Source organism: Seriola aureovittata, chromosome 10, assembly GCF_021018895.1.
Source record: "Seriola aureovittata isolate HTS-2021-v1 ecotype China chromosome 10, ASM2101889v1, whole genome shotgun sequence".
Classification (NCBI taxonomy): Eukaryota; Metazoa; Chordata; class Actinopteri; order Carangiformes; family Carangidae; genus Seriola; species Seriola aureovittata.
Window position 1 is genome coordinate 15,053,984 of NC_079373.1, and position 16,944 is coordinate 15,070,927.

The following is a 16,944-nucleotide window of genomic DNA, read 5'->3' on the forward strand; positions in this document are numbered from 1 at the left end:
TCACGCTTGTTATGTTGCCATCCTGTCATTGTGTTTTACAAGCTGCTTAAGACCTTGTACACAGCAAATAATCAGCACTTCAAAACACTATGCAAGTGTTGAAGTTTTCCTACAATGCAATATTTTACATCCAACAACAGATAATTAAAGGAGCTGTTTGTAAGTTTTTTGCTATTGCTACATAGCCAATGTTAGCATTTACAGCTGTTTACTTACCAGTCTAGAAGAAATGTTGTGAAGTCAGCATTAGCCTGCATTCCTTTACTCACTACTAAGAGCTGTTTCCTGCAGTGGAAAGTCCAATCTGCCCTGTAGAAGTGCCGCCACTCAGAGGGCGTATTACAACCTCTTGTCTTGTAAATGCAATGATGGCTGAAGCTCTCTGCAAATCTGGCAAGTAAACAGCTGTTAATGCTGAAGTTGGCTATGTAGCAATATAAAAACTTACAAAAAGCTCTTTTAATACATATGGTCAGATATATTCTCTGAATTTGATGCGTGCCCACACTGTCGAAGTGAGAGAAGTTGGAAGTACCACAGTCAGGACGTGTGCTACATATGAAAAAAGCCCACATTTCAGTTGACATACATTAATGGAAAAGCACACTTCCAAGAGTAACCTGCTTTAGATTAAAGATGCCAAATGCACAACAAATGTTTGAGTGCTGTTTGTTTAAGAATTAGTTTTGTTTAATATATAGACTATTCTTCACTGAGGTAAACCCAGATTATATAGAAGGGTTTGCATGTTCAGATTGAGGACATATGCAGTCAGACTGCGATTTAGGGCTGGAGCGAGGGCACACTTATAGTGCAGGCTTTGTATATTTGCCAAAAAACCCTAAAGGTATGGGGTCGTATTTCTACCAGAAAGCTAGAAATATAACCTGCCTCATGTGTTTACTGTAAATGAGAACCCATGTCAGCAATGTCTGGAGGCTGTCTGGGTGAACCAGGGGTGAGGTAGGTGTTAGAGGTTCGGTGGTTGTGTGGTTGTATTAGTGGACTGATCTGTATGTGTTCGTGTGTGTGTACTTGTGTGTGCAGCCTCCCACTCATAGCTCCATGGGGCTTATTGATTTGAATGTTAGCTGCACAGTATCCTTTTCTTGCGCTGTTAGTTGGACTCCAGAGTCTGACATTCAAAAATAAGGCAGCCAGAGCAAACTCTTATACTTCCAATTACCAGCACACCAGTGCTGGGTTAGAACAATGGGAAGCAGAGAGTGTAAAGTTTCCAGTTTGCTTTGGTGTCTCCATGGTTTCTGCAATTATTGTTTACAGTAAAAGAAAAGTTCTGTTTGACACTGTTCGTGAAACTCCATCTCCTTTGCATCTGCAAGTCAGGGAGATGACAGGCTGGAGTGATTTATTAGGTTCGAATACCTCTGTTGTACACACCCTATAATTAAAGCTTTTACTTTAGTTTATCTATTTGTGTTGGCCTCCACTAACGCTGCACATCTCAGTCACATTCAAATAAAAACCTACGAACACACAGATACAACCTCTCAGTACAAACATATTCTCACACATACACGCACACACACACACACACACACACACACACACACACACACACACACACACACACACACACAGACACACACACAGACACACAGACACACACACACACACACAAACAAAGAAGTCGGTGTCTGTGTTGACTCATCAAGGTGTGTATATTTGTGTTTCTGCAGGAGAACTCGGAGACAAGATATCAGGAATGGAGACCCACTCACACAATGCTCGGATCTGCAACACCATGGTACATACAAAATAATATACTTGTAAAGATGTTCAATGATTACATTATTACTATGTAGTTATTACTCTGTCCAATAACATATATATTTTATATATTTCTAAATGATGTATTAAAGCAGATAAAAAATCCAGCACATCAGCTTCCCAACTGCACAACTAAAGAAGCTTTTGTTTTGAGGATTTAGTCGTACTTTGAACATAGAAATGGTCTCAAATCAGCTGCTGGCCTTTCCCGAGGCAATCAAAGGAGGAGCGAATCCAGCTGAGTGTGTGCGGTGTTGTGTCTGTGTTTTTTATGTGTTTCTGGTGGTGAAGATTAGAGTTGGTCTATGTGAAACTTATAATTAAAATGGTCAGGATTCCTCCAACCCTCCTCTGTGTCGCCAAGCCCTCCACTCTACTGCCCCGTTTATGGGCTCAGTCCAAAAACAGGACTCGCTTTTCTTAATTATACATTTCTTTCATAAAGAAAAGAAAGAAAGAAAGCGCGACAAAAGAAAAAAAACTGTCATCAAAATCTATTAGAAGTTGAGGTGGAAGTGTTCAGACACACACAAAAAAAATACCGATACATGTTGCTCCCCACTTGGTTGGCAGCAACACTTTTGATTGTTCACTTTGGCGAAGAATCCCAGACTTGGTGCTCTGTAAAGAAAATGATCAAAGATTTTGAAAATGATGATTGGATAACAATGAATTCAATGGAATCTGAATTGTTGAATTTACCACAGGATACAACAGGAGATCTGTCAGAGGAACACGACCTTACTGTGCAAAAAGTCCCTGACTGAAAAACACACACTGCACATACTTGACTGAATAAAACCCAGATTTTATTTGGAGCCAGTCTCCTCCAGTGACTGCGTCTGTGGTGGGATCTGCATATTCAGCACATGATTGAGTGTGATAAGAAAAGAGACAGGATAATGTGACAAAATAATGTAAAATGCAGTCATTGTTCGCTCTGAGAGTACTTACAGAACAGAGTTTTGTACTTTTCAGCTTGAGAAAAACAGAGAAGCAGAGAGTTTTATACAGAAAATCACAAACACTCTCAAAAGCTGGCTGTAGAGAGCTGTTTTTTTTTTTGCTTTGCCTGTAAAAGAAATCGCAGAATATTCAGCCATAACCACAACCAGTATTATCAGCAAGAAATAATAGAAAACATTTGCTTTAACAAACTTGTGTGACTACATTTTCAAATTTTTTTATCCAGATGAACTAAGTGGGCAGACGACTCTCCTGGATAAAACTGTGTACGGAGTGGAGAACAGCAGCACTTTCCTTGAGTGCAGCCCCAAGTCTCAGAGAGCACTGACGTACTGGCAGTATCAGCGCTCCACCGATGACCGCAAACAAGAGGTTGGTACAAGCTCAGCATACACTTAATCCAATTTGTTGAAATATACTCAGATACAATCTAGCGGCAGATCAGATAAATAATGATAGATGGCTGGCTGACTGATGGATTGTTTTAGATAATAATATTTGATATTTCTATATCAAAGATATTTGATTAGTATTTAATTCCATAGTTGACTCAAGTGAAATAAATTCTGTGTAATTAAAACAGCCATGAGGCATAGTAATCATTATATCATAATAGCTTATAATAAAATGCTGAATCTCATTTTCTGACTTTATAGATCATATCAGAGGATCGTTTCATCCGCACAGACCAGGGCCTGCTGATTCGCACACTTAACAAGAAGGATTCAGGCATCTATCTGTGTCAGGCGGTGGAGCACGGCTTCATGCAGACACTTCTGAAGGTGACTTTAGAGGTCATTGACACTGAGCGTCTGGAGGATCTGCTACATCGAGACGAAGAAGCCGCAGCCAGCGCCCCTGCCCAGGACCTTTCTTCGCCTCGAGAAACTCCAAATCAGAAGCTTTGGTACAGAGACTTCCTGTCTTTGGTGAATCACCCGACTCTGAACACCATGGACGAGTTCTGCGAGCAGGTTTGGAAAAGGGAGCGGAAGCACAGGAGGCAGAAAGCCCACCTGGTGCAGCAGGTACAGCACCAGCACCAGCAGCAGCAGCAGCAGCAGCAGCAGCAGAAGGTTGTGGTGATCCCTCACACCCACATGCATGCTCAAGGGCTGGCAGCCAAGTGGAAACACCTGCAAGAGAGGCAGAAGGGGCGCAACCGCAGGACCCATGAACTGGAGAGGGCCCCCCGCAGTGTCTGACCTATAAACCTTAACTTTAAACACCCAAACCTGAAACCACACCCAGTTCTCATTCTGTAACCCTGATTAACTTACCCAGTTTTACTTCTTCATACTGAGATACAGACTTCTTCCGCAAAGACTGGATAGAAAAGTCAAACTGGAAAAAAAAAAGGTAATACTTCCCTGATCTGCTAGCTGGTGTGTTCTGTGCGTGGGCAGCCATGTTTACAGTACGCCGGTACAGAGGACTGCAGGAAACAGGATGTTGTATTACGCCAGACCACTGGAGCATATTATCTCAGCTGGCCTCTGTGACCTGAGCACAGCAGAGGGACAATGTCAACCAGCACAAGAACTGGATACATATATCCACTATAGCTATGACTGACTCCATGTTGAGATGGCTGTATCAATGGCATTGTCTCATGGCATGCTAGTTAGGTGTCTTTGTCAATGTGAAACTAAATAGATACCTTGAAATTCCTGATAATTACTTTTCTACTACACAAATATAAAAGATGAGGAGGTGGGATTGTATAAAAAAAACAAAAAAAAAAACAGCGTGGAGGGTAAATGGATGTGCAGTGGAATTGCAAGCAGTGAAGCTCACTGAAAGCACAAGAGGGGATATTTAGTCATGTTTTGGTATTATAGCTCGTTAAATCAGTCAACATGAGAGAGAGAAATGCCCGAGCACTGCAAGAAACTGGGAGCAACATTCTCCATTTGTCGGCAAATTCAATTATGTAGCTAAACTGTGTAAATACTGTGTTCTATGACGTCTCCTCAAACGAAAGGGAATGGCTTGCAGTTGTCGTGTTGCTTTATGTTGTTTCCCAGACAGAAATTTATTTAAGAAAAAGTCTTTTGAAAGCAGCTGTAAAACAGGGAGATTTTCTACTAGTCTGCGTGTCTACACCCTAGATAAGCTTCCCATACAAAAACAGTTTTATTATTCTGTTGTGTTTATCTTTCTTTCTTTTTTTTCGAATCATCAAATTCCTTCCAGTGTCAACAGTTGTTAAGTTGACAGTTGGTGAATGTCACTTTATAGGGATGTCTGCCAGCTGCATCATCTCAGTGCACAAAATGTCATACTGAGTTCTTCCACGTTGATTTGATTATGCTTTGTATACACTTTGTTTCCACTACACGTGTATTTATTGATATACAATAATGTACATTGTGAAAATATTTTTCAGTGTGCAGGCTTTTTTTCTTGCATTTTATCATTTGAATTGATTTATTTGATTTACAGGACCAATCTCTTAAAATAACTGTATTATCACGAATACTGTAGTAAGACTGGAAGTTATTTGTCAATATTGGTCAATATTACATGCATTACATATCAAATGCACTGAGCAATAAGCCAGTCTCCATACTGTATTTTTCTTCCACATTTATTGCCTCATATCCATATTCTTCACAGGCTACGCAGTGTGACAACTTCATTTCACTGCATGTAACATGGATATAACAATCCACTATTATACAATGCACACACACACAAACACAAACCTGGAATGTAGCTGTGAACATTATGTAAATATAAATACTATGGTCTATGTTTGACAAGTATGACACTGTGTACTAGTGCATGTGAATACTATTGTAGTGTTCCTGTTTTGCTATAGCAATGATATACTAGTCTGATGTTGTCACCGTTATTCTGTTGTTTGCTAATGCAGTACACAATATTAACTATTTCAAAGATGTACATACTATTTCTGTTAGGACTCTAAACTGTAAAACTGATAATTCCTGAGGTAGGTATTCACAAAAGATATAAACAAGACCTAAACCGGATCCGACTGTGGACTGCAATGTCTACAGACTAGTTAACAACAACGAACAATGACAGTGGAGCATTGCAACACATCAGAATGTCAGATGAACTTTGTCTAGTGAGTGTTTGCAAGCTTCATCTGCTCTTGGAATCCATGACAGAGGAAGATGAGAAACAGCTGGAGCCAGGAAGAGATTTTAGGCTAACAAAACAAGTTGAAGACCAGAGTTGTGGGACTTTCAGTGGAGAAGGGCATATGATAAAATCATCATTATTGAGAGAAAATATAGGGCACCTCACTGCATCTGTCTTGGACGTACGGTGGAGGTGAGGAAATGAAGTGCTGCTGCTGCTGCTGCTGCTGCTGCTTTTTGGCATGATGATGATGATGATGATGATGATGATGTATTCTACTGATCTAATAAATGTCTCTCTTCATAAAGTGCTGGTTTCATTAAATCTATTTTTAATGTACAATGTCCTGCTGCTATCATGGTATGTGGTAAGTTTCCTTTAGCAGAGATGATCAGATTAGATGTTAAATTCTTCGTACATTTCCATATTAATGAGGAAAACTTCTATAACTAAGCCTTAATATTGAGGTTCATTTAATGCTCTACTTGTCTATTATGTCCAGACAACTACTGTATACTGACATAGAAAAAATGGGCTTTATTAATAAGCTGAAGTAATTAACATAACATATATTAAAAATCAAAGTGGATAAGCAAGAATGTCAGTCAGCTCGATTGGCTGTTATTTTATAATGTGTAGTGAAAAGTGGAGCTGTGTACTATGCTGTGCCTCGGGCAGCAGAGGAATTACTGTAAATTGTTATTAGGACCTTGATGTGAGATGTGATGTGAATAATGTATGAGGTCCCCTACAGTTTTCAGCCGAAGCCCAGCTGTTCTATTTGCATACCAACAGGAGATCGCGGTTAAAGATACAGTATAACATTGGTTTTCAGTGTTTGCAACTCAAGTAGAAAACAGAAAACCAACATTGATCAAAAATCAGTTCTCAAGGGCTTGACAGAGCTTAGAAATGATGTGTTGTACTTTGTTCGACTACTGCCCTCTGGTGGTTATAATAGAAAAGCACATATTCATCCATACATTTGAAAAAGTGATGTCTAATGTTCCATCTGTTTCTATAGCATATAGTGATCACCACGGTGTCTGATATATATATATATATATATATATATATATATATATATATACATACTGTATATATGGCAATCCTGAAGCTGCAGAACATAACATGACAATGCAACTTTTGTTGACACTTTTGGTCGCCTTTGATCCAAGGTGAAAAGGTCAGTCAGCATATGTGTCACCTTGACTTTGACCTTGACCTCTGTAGCCAATTCAACTGCTGCTGTGAGAGCTCACGAGTTTCAGTCCAAATTGCCTCAGGCGCTTCAAAGAGAAAATTACTGAGAGGTTCTACTTTGTGTAGTGTCAGCGGGGGGGAACACACACACACACACACACACACACACACATACTTCGCTAAGCGTATTTATAGTACCATGTCATTAAGATGACGCATAGCCCCTAACCTAAACCTAACCCTAAAGTCTTAACCCTCATTCAGCTATTGAAAACTTTTGCATTTTGGTTTCTATGAAGCTGTTGGAAAGTTATGGAGACATTAGCATGAACATTTGAAATGTGCCACTGTTCTTATCGCCACATGTAAACTTACAGACTGCATTTGCTAGTGTGTGAATGGCTCAGATGGAAAGAGAGAAGTTTCCACTTATGGACTCGCGGAGACACCCAAAATGAACTCAAGTTAGTTGTCGGTCAGGGTCATGACTTGGCTTTCTGACCTTGCTCTTGACTATGGTTTGACATTTCTAAACTTTGGTATGAAGGGGTGAACACAAGTGCGTCTACAAAAGCATCCCAAGTAATACTATAATAGTCTAGTATAGGATATTAAATGACATAAAATAACATTAAATTGGATTTTGGCAGTAACATTCAGCCCTCTAAACTCAAAAGAGAAACTCAATCCCAGCATCCACTGCATACTTTGTTCACATCATCACAGGGTCTGAGTGAAGTAGATGAGGCAGAGCTTTCTTACACTTTGTGCCCTTTTCCCATCTGTCTCCGAAGGTGTTTGAAAGGACTGCTCTTTGGCATTGCAGTCATACCTGTAACTACAGAGCGTGACTGCCCTCCAGTGGCTGAGGGGGACCTCTTTCATTCCAGTTCAGCTCCACCATCCCACTCAGCCTGATGGAAAATTGCTGCTCCCCCTTTCTGACTCGGAGCCAAGGTCATGGATGATTGAGAAGGACCGCCCCGACACTCACACAAAGGGCCACTGCACTCAACGGAAAAACTGACACATGAGTGACAGAGTGAGAGAGAGTGAGAATGCAGAGATTAGGCAGAAGTTAATAACCCTCTTGCTGCTGATTTTATTGCACTGAAACTGCTCTGGTATTGAGTAAAGCAGTCTCCGTTTTGTAACAGAATCTCTGGTAACAATTTCATTTAGTCACAAATACATCTTGACACTTTCAGTAATTGTACTTCTTAATTGTCTCTATTCTTCTCTATTTGTAGATGTGACAAGGCAATTAAAACATAGTACACTCTATGTCCGTACAAGAGCACTCAAAAGAAAGCTGTAACACAATAATGTATGATCTAATAAATGCAAAGAGGAAGAAATCTTACAAGTTTGCAGAAATGGAATAATTGACAGAGAGTTTCAAAGAAACTTTAGTGTGATTAGTCACCTAGTCTATTTCATCATGTGAAACTCATCTCTCAAAGGTGTGGTTTCAGAGTCATCTGGCACACAGCTGAGTGAATAAGTAAGAGTACAGGTTTGCATGCGCTGTGCATTGGACTCTTTTCCTCAGACCCTCATCTCCTATTCCTGCAGCTGCATTCTTTACTGCAGCAGTGGGGAAGACGCATCAGTCTATTCCCTCCTATCAGGAGGCTTGGAAAAAGTGAAATGGAGCAGAGATCAAAACGTTTTTATTTTACACTAGTGACAATAGACTGGGTCGATGCTTCACTAGGCCCAGGGGGATTCTAGTGGAGACATGAACACACACGCACAGATCACTGGTGCGTGCTGGCTGGTCTGTTCTGGGTCAACTCGAGAGACAACGCATTGGTTTGTCGGGAAGATGGATGGAAAATTGTAAAAGCAGAAGATTCTGCACCATGCTGTAGTAAATACATCCACACATTTGTTGCTTTTTGGATCGTGAGGCAAACCACAGACATTCACTCCCAGCATTTTAGGTATATTCCAAACAGAGGACACACGACACAGCTGTGAGCTGTGGAGAGAACTGCATCAGTCTGAGAGCTCCAGTGCAGCCAAACACGACCTACTCAGCCACAACATGTCTGACATTCGCTGAACTAAAGAATGACCCCTGACAGCATCCAGCCCATTAGCCAGGCGAGAAATAACATTCATGTGTCATACCGAAGTTCTGCCACCATATAGCACAGTATGGTATATCACAGCGGTCAGTGAGGTAATGATCTATTCTTTTCCCTCCAGCTGTCACTTATCAAAGGCTTGTAGATTTCTGGCACTGTCCCTGTCTGCGTCATAGAGTCAATACTGCTGGTGTTAGTATGTGTGTATGTGAGTTTGAGTGTGAGGGAGTAGTTATTTTCTGGAAAACCTAATTTTGCAGGCCAGGGGGGTGGGGGGTGGGGTCGGTGCGGTGGTTGACTAGATCATCGACGGATAATGCTTTGAAGCACGGTCAGGTTCGCGTGTATCTGTGTGTGCTGCTCTCCATCAGATTTTGGTATAGCGTGTTGTGTTAGCATGCAGGGGCACATCCCTTGCCTGGGGTAAAACAGAGGACAGAGTGTTAAGCTGTGGCAGCTGTGGCAGCTTGGCAGTGGTGGAGCTGGTGGTGTGCAGTCGAGTTGGCAAGAACCTCAAGTGCCTCTCTGCTATGAGTGACAGCATGGCACAAGAGGTTTAGACTGGAGGTATGACAAGACCTTTAGCTCATTTCCTGTGTGGAAAAGATCTGCTCCAATGTTATTTTTATGACTGTCACATACTTATAGTGTAGTCTACTTACTGTTATGTGTATATAACACATATTTTATACCATTCATGGCAATAATATTATAACTTATATTAGAAAACATAAATACCTGTTTCTTTATATTCAGATACTTAACATTAATGGCAAATATATGCAGAGAAGTGTACATGAAAAGGACACACAAGTTGAGTATACACCACATAAACACACACCTCCACCTTATATACGTAAATTGCGTAAAAATGTCACATACAATATAACTGTGAATATGACAGGTGTTTTATTGGTTCCCCATAGCAGGAAAAAATGACTATAATTTGTAGGCTGTCATCTAAGTGCTGCCCTCACAATTTTGACAGTTCACAAGTATAAACCCATTTTTTTTAAATTAGATGTTTAGGTCATTTCTTTTCCGTCCATGCACTTTTTCAGTTTTGGAATGGATCAAGTAAACAAAAGAAACGTGAAGTCTTTTTCTTCCTTCACCTTTCACACTTGACTCATGCACTTGAAATCATACAATTACACTGGAATAAACTTCACCGTCAATGGTGCCATCTTCCCAGGTGTGTTTGTAAGCTCCTTTGTAAGTAAAGTAATTGTCTAGACAGTCCAATATTAGAACTGGCACATATCTCAGTGTGGGTGAATCTAAATATGAATGTGAGTGTTTATTCAACGCAGCTGGGTCTGATTGATTGATGGACAACAATGTGTGACTCTGAAGAATGCAAGAAAAAAAACAAAAAAAAAACATGTCGAATCTAAGAAAAAAAAAAGATTATTGTTGATTATCTTCCAAGACTTCAAGGAAAAGGCTGTTGGCTAAAGCTGATATCAGACTAAAGGCATGAGAGGGGGCAATGAAAACAGAAGCTGCTGAAAGGAGCTAATGAGATAGGATCAAACAATGGATGAATGAGGCCTCGGGCTTGACCTCAGGTGACCCTGAGATGGGTCAAAGGTCTGCGCACCAAAGAGCAGAAGTCAATTTGTAGGGAGAAATGTGTCTAGGTTAGCCTGCTGTGTGTCTTACTGTTGCCTGCCTTCTCCCTTCCACACTTCTAATCTGTAACTGATTGAGGTCTGCTTAAGCGAGGTTTGGCTGCAGCTCCTGGAACACATCACCCCATCGAAGGCTTAGCTCTGTGTCACTCTGGCTCAGCCCTGCTCACTGAATGTCAGAGGGAATAAGAAAGAATAAATATTCTGACTCCTCATTTGAAAGAAACAAAGACTGACATAAATTTATCATGTCTGATTCTGATTTCTTTGTGTTAAAATAACCATGAGCAGCAAATATTTTCCCTAAACTTAACCTCATTCTTAAAACTGCCAAAACTTTGAAAGAATTTGGAAGTACTGTATACAGAAATAAATTCCGCTCTCTATCTCTGCTCCCTCTGGTGTGTAACCCCCTCCAAAAATATGTTGACGCAATTTATGATAAATTAGAAACATCGTAACTTAAACATTCACCACCAGAATGAGAACCTCTGTCAGCATGAACTACCCACTGCAGCCACATATTAGAGAGAATGTGCACTACACACTTAGTGCTCTCTCAGTCTAGTTGTAATTAAACAACAACAAATATTTCTCAGCATACATTTGCATTTCTGAGGCTACTGCATGCAGGACTTCATGTGCTTACAAAGCAGCACTAATCTGGTAAAAAATAAGAAATGCAGATTAATAATTAATTTTCGCTTTATTGATTTTTCTGTCTTTAATTTTCCTTTGCAGATGGAAAAAAAAAACAGCACAGGAAGAAATACAAAACAGTCAGTGATCAAGTTTCACTCTTTTAGCTTTGAACAAACAAATTCCATACATTTCATGCAAAGCAACCTTGTGCTTGCTCAGTCTAGTTGTGACTGATTAATTCACCAGTAAAGTATTCGTCAAAAGTTTGAGCTAAACGGTGTATAATTAGATTTATGCCCCCTCTTCGGACACAACTGTTTTCTCAGTGCAGTTTGTGTATCAGGAGCAGCAAGATTTGTCCATATTTTATTGACAGGTAAAGATGGACAGATAGTAAATGCTTTATTAGTTCCAGTGTGAAATTGCCTTATAACAGCTGTCAAGTCATGTCAATCACAAAACCAAAAACAAGAGCAAAGAGGAGATGAGTGAGTAAAAATGTACAGTAAAAAATATAGCAGACACCTCACACAGCTCTGACTGGTTGTTACCATGAAGTTTTTGAATTTTGATTTATTGATAGCTGTCGTGTTATGAAGAGAGCTTGTTAGCAAAAGTGCTGTTTAACAATTGCAGGTCTTTCCGGTCTAAATTTATCCATTAGCTAACCTTTTCATGTGGTGAACCCGTGAAAATAGCGCATCTGTTTTGTGCGGTTGCCACATTATCCAATTAGTGGTGGAGGAGAGAAATTTTCTCAGTCACCACATAATCTACTTTTCACAGTTCATGCTGGTTGTGTGAGACTGTGCTGATGAGTATGCGCATGGTGACTCAAAGTTTGTGACCCAAAACAAGTGTGTTTTGTTCCGGGAAAAAGTGTTTGTCAGTTGACTGAAAGTGTTGATTATATTGACTTTGAAAACCCCAGTGTTTACCTCCAGTTCTCCTCATAGAGTCAAAGCGGATCTTGCCATGGTTTTTGCGGCATTGTAAGTCCAGTAATTATGGACACATGAAGTGACAAACAAAGCCGGTGGAGTTTACAAAAGGCATGAAGCAGTCAGACAATGCAGACAACAGCCTTAATGGCATCACTCCCATTACAGCCACACTGGCGTCAGTCTGAACCTGTGACTTATTAGTAAGGTTATATGTCATGGGAGTTCCCTTTTCATTTGTAAGGATTCATTGGTGAGGAACATTTTATGGGACTGCTAATAAGTTGAAGTGAGGCACATAAAAAGAAATAGTACAACATCATAGGAAATACTTTTATTCACACTCTTGAAGAAAGTTGACTCCACTCTCATGTCTGTACAGTAAATATGAAGCTGCAGCCAACAACTGGAAACGGGAAACATAACACCATGTAAAACCGCAATGTGTTGTTTTTACACTTCAGCTTTGGTTTGGATTAATCAAACAACATATAATGTGTCAATAAAACCACTTTTCCGCTCGTCAAAAAAACCTGCTGAGACCCGCTATAACTTCTGGCTTTTGTCTGCGACCGAAAAGGGTTCAATCAGCATCCACACTCGGGTCAAACGACTCTGCAGTAGACACGGGTATTTATCGACACCCTGGCATTGATGTAAACACCCGGGTGAACTTGATCATTTTCGCACTTTTTGCGTTCTGTGACATCTTTTAAGAGCCCAAACACTGTAAACACACCTGTCAACTGCCTAGCACGGTGCTGCTATACCAAAAACACAGCAGCTACACTGCAACTAAAACTAAAACTTTATTTTTCAAAGTTTAAGATACTGCCTACCACATTCTTGTACATACACCATGTGTGTGCATGTACATGTCTACACGTACGGTAGTATATCAGTGTGCTTGCGTTAAGAAATCTCTGAACTATGTCTCATTCCGGTCAAAATCACTGCCAATGGTTATTAATCAGAGCGAGGGAGAAAAGTAAACTAAGTGACATCTGCAGATGGATCTGCAGACGTTTTGACACAGGTCTCTGATATGGCCATTTAACGCAGTCAGTGTGATATAGTGGAGGTTAACAGGTTAACTGATAGTTCTGCCAGCAGTAACAACACATCTGGAACAAGCATTAGCCTTGATATCTTCCATCCGCTGTCATCTTCCCTCTCACATTCTTACTCATGTTTCACAATGACGAAGCAACACTGCGACTGAAGCACTGTGAAACTTGTTGGTATTGAAGTGTTGTCTCACAGCAACTTGAAGTGTTGTCTCACACAACCCTGCCCTCTTGATAAGCAAAGCTCGGGTTCAGACAAGGACGAGGTGTTGATTTGAAGAGTGCCTGGTGTTTGTTGGAAGCAGAGATGCGGGAAGCAAAACACACTACTAAGACATACCAGCTAAGTGACACACCCACCATATGACTCATACTCTTCATTTACGGATGTGGACATGTGCTACTTTTTCCAGCATTTGGTCTCAATTAAGCTCATTCTGTCTTTAGTTTATGTCTCCCTACATTAAACAGGGGTTTCTCTTTAATGCTGTTGGATGTTTATTTGTCAGATTGGTTGAGCAAGTAATGTCAGGGTCTAAACACGAGAGCTGGTCTTTATATGTCACAGATAATCATTCCATATAGGATTTTCAGGAACTCTTACCTCTGCCGAACTACTTCAAAGAAAACTGTCAGAAACTTCCCCCTGCACAAGCGGTACATGGTGGTCCTGCCCTGAAGCAGGATGGCAGTACTCTGATTCAATTTACCTGTCACTATTCATATTTCATAAACAAAGAGGCATATGCATAAACACATCATAGAAGCATATGCATGTCATGCACTCACACACACACATCAAGTGGCACCGTATAGATTTACACCCACAGTCAGACTGAGAGGAGATGTTTTTCCACTTTGGTAATTTTTATGGGAAGAAGTTTTACTTCAGCAAACCCAAAAAAGTATGAATGGGTACATTTCAACAGTGATTGAAACTCAGCTGCTTTTCCATGTATCCATCCTTATATTTTAGTTCCGGTCCTGAATGAAATGTGTCCTACATTTCTCTGTGGGCAAAATTCAAAAACCAGTGAGCTAGAAAAAGCAGTAATAAGTACACGTTGAAGGCAGATGTTTGGTGTATGCATCATCATTATTACATCTGTCTCTATTTTGTCTCCCAACAGTGATCATAGCTAGGCAGGTTTAAGACAAATGGTTGAGACAAGAGATAAAACTACATTAAAAAAAACGCTTTTCAAGTGGCCTGGTTTTTCAATCTGGAACTTTTCTACATAAATACAGCCATGTCACTGTGCATGCATGACGGATGATAATGCACAGGGGGATTCCACGTCAGAGTGCTTTTTGGTCTTCTGCACATGTGCGGACACATGCCAGAATTCACCTGTAAGCACATAAACACAGGCACACAATACACATGCATTCACGAGGATTCACCCTCACCCACACACCTGTAGATTATGTGACGGTTACCATGATGATGGATGAGAATACACATGAGGCCAGATGGTCGCTTCCACATGTCACTCCAGAGGTGTAACCCATTCCTCCTCTTCACCATCTGTGACTGCAGAGCATTGGCCTAGGCTGGGTTTTCCATTACTCACCCTATAACTAAGAAATATGTCCTGAGATCTAAATCACAGGAAGCGAGGGAAGCCAAAAATGGTGGCCCCATAGCTGCTGTAATAGTGGTCCTGTAACCAACTCAGGTTGGATGAGAGATTGTGATCTGTGGTATCATATCTGACAAAGGGATAGTGCATTTACCACACTTTGGTGCCATGGACATTCATGCGTGACATTCACCTACTTAGGGCCTCACCTGAGGGTTAGCTGCAATCAGCAGGAGAGATGTTTGGAAATAATGGAGGGTAACATAATATATATATACAGACCTCTTTCCACTTATCTACAGACATATGTTAAAAGTGGTTACATGTATGAATTCCTACGTGTGAAGGTGTGCGCATAATGTTCACACTCAGCAGATCCAGCTAAGCCAACCATAACACACCTGGCTTCTCAGTCAGAGTACGTTTATGTCTCCTCTGCCACTGTCTGCCTCTCCGACAGGGACTCCCTCTCTCTCTGCATGCTATCACACACAGTGCAACATGAGCTCTCTGATAGAATCTGCAAACTGCAGACACAGGATAAGCATTTGTATGTCTTGGTGAAGTTGCATCATATACTGTATCACTGATGGAGACAAATACTGCTACCTACCTTCAAACTCTGACTGATGTCTTTCTGTGTGTGTGTCTGTGTGTCTGTGTGTGTGTGTGTGTCTGTGTGTGTGTCTTTGTGCTTTTGGGACAATCTTCACTGGCCATATGATAGCCACCTGTGTAAACGGTGGGAGTATCTCGTGGCTCTGAAACACTGGATCCTCTGAGCGCTGCTTCTGTTGCTGCGGGATACCAGAGGCCTGACCTCTCTTTAGCAGAGGAGGGACCCTGCAGGCAGTCAGTGGTGGACATACACTAACAACCACACAGTTTCATGCATAAATGCATGCACCCATACTCACTCAGTTAAGTTTATCTGGATTTGAATCTCTTTATTTCCTTTTCTCTCTCACTCTCTCTTACACTGTAACACATTGCAGCTGAATGCACACAGTTCTAGACACTTGCTTGGACATAAACAGAGTGTATGTGTATGTGAATGCTGAGGGGGAGGCAGGAGGAGTGCACATGTCTGTCTCTGCGGGTCAAACAGGAGGTGAGAGAGGCTTCTGTTGAACAGGGCGGATATTGACACAGCATTAACATGAATGAAAATATTTTCTGTGTTCAGAGAGCATGAAAGGAACACTGCCAGACGTTTGGACATGGCCTATTCAAACAAACGCTGGACACCAGCACTCAATCAAACAGTCTTTTCACACACACACAGGCTTCCGAAAACAGCAGCTGAAGGAAGGAGTCATTTAGCAACATGTGACAGGCTACGTGTCAAGTTTTGTGACCACAGAAGTTACCATGTTTGAATTTTCAGCCACGAAATTAAGCCAGTATCTCTGCAGCGGACTACGTTCTGAATGAAAAATTCAAAGTGTTGGTGGAATCCCAGGGACGCATTTAAGAGGACAGATTTTAAATGGAGGTGCAAATGAAAGTGGGTGTACGGCTGCCATAGTTACTACGAACAGGAGTGCTGCATGGGAGGGCCCTCGGAACAAGCTACTAGCGCAGCCGGAATCACACTAATGGAAGTACAACACAAATCAAGAAAAGGGGAGGGAAGCAGAGACAAAGTGAGGGAGGGATGGTAAAAAAGCAGTGGAGGGGTGGGGAATTGAGCTGTTCCTGTTACTGTTTCTGACTGATTACTGCTATTATACTGGGCGAAGGAAGTAGAAACACATTCAGTCACAGAAGGGCCGATGCGAGTAAGTGGATGCTGTGCCCACTCGTCTGTGTGCATTAGCGTCTTTAAACGGCTATTAATCTGAGGCAGTGGCTTAAGAGATCGGAAATGAAAATCTTCCGGAGAACCTTTTATCAGGACGCAAGGCTAAAAT

At 41.1% G+C, this 16,944-nt stretch overlaps 1 protein-coding gene across 3 annotated transcripts in view; it reads left to right on the forward strand.

Annotated features, from left to right (window-relative positions):
• sema3ab (sema domain, immunoglobulin domain (Ig), short basic domain, secreted, (semaphorin) 3Ab) overlaps positions 1–6,175 on the forward strand; it is a 41,533-nt gene extending 35,358 nt beyond the window's left edge. For all 3 annotated transcript variants that reach the window (XM_056387848.1, XM_056387846.1, XM_056387847.1), the window contains 3 exons: positions 1,701–1,768; positions 2,984–3,129; positions 3,414–6,175. In XM_056387848.1, the coding sequence (XP_056243823.1) occupies positions 1,701–1,768; positions 2,984–3,129; positions 3,414–3,962 (763 nt within the window). In that variant the 3' untranslated portion in view covers positions 3,963–6,175. The remainder of the gene's footprint in view (positions 1–1,700; positions 1,769–2,983; positions 3,130–3,413) is intronic.
• Positions 6,176–16,944: the final 10,769 nt, after the last annotated feature.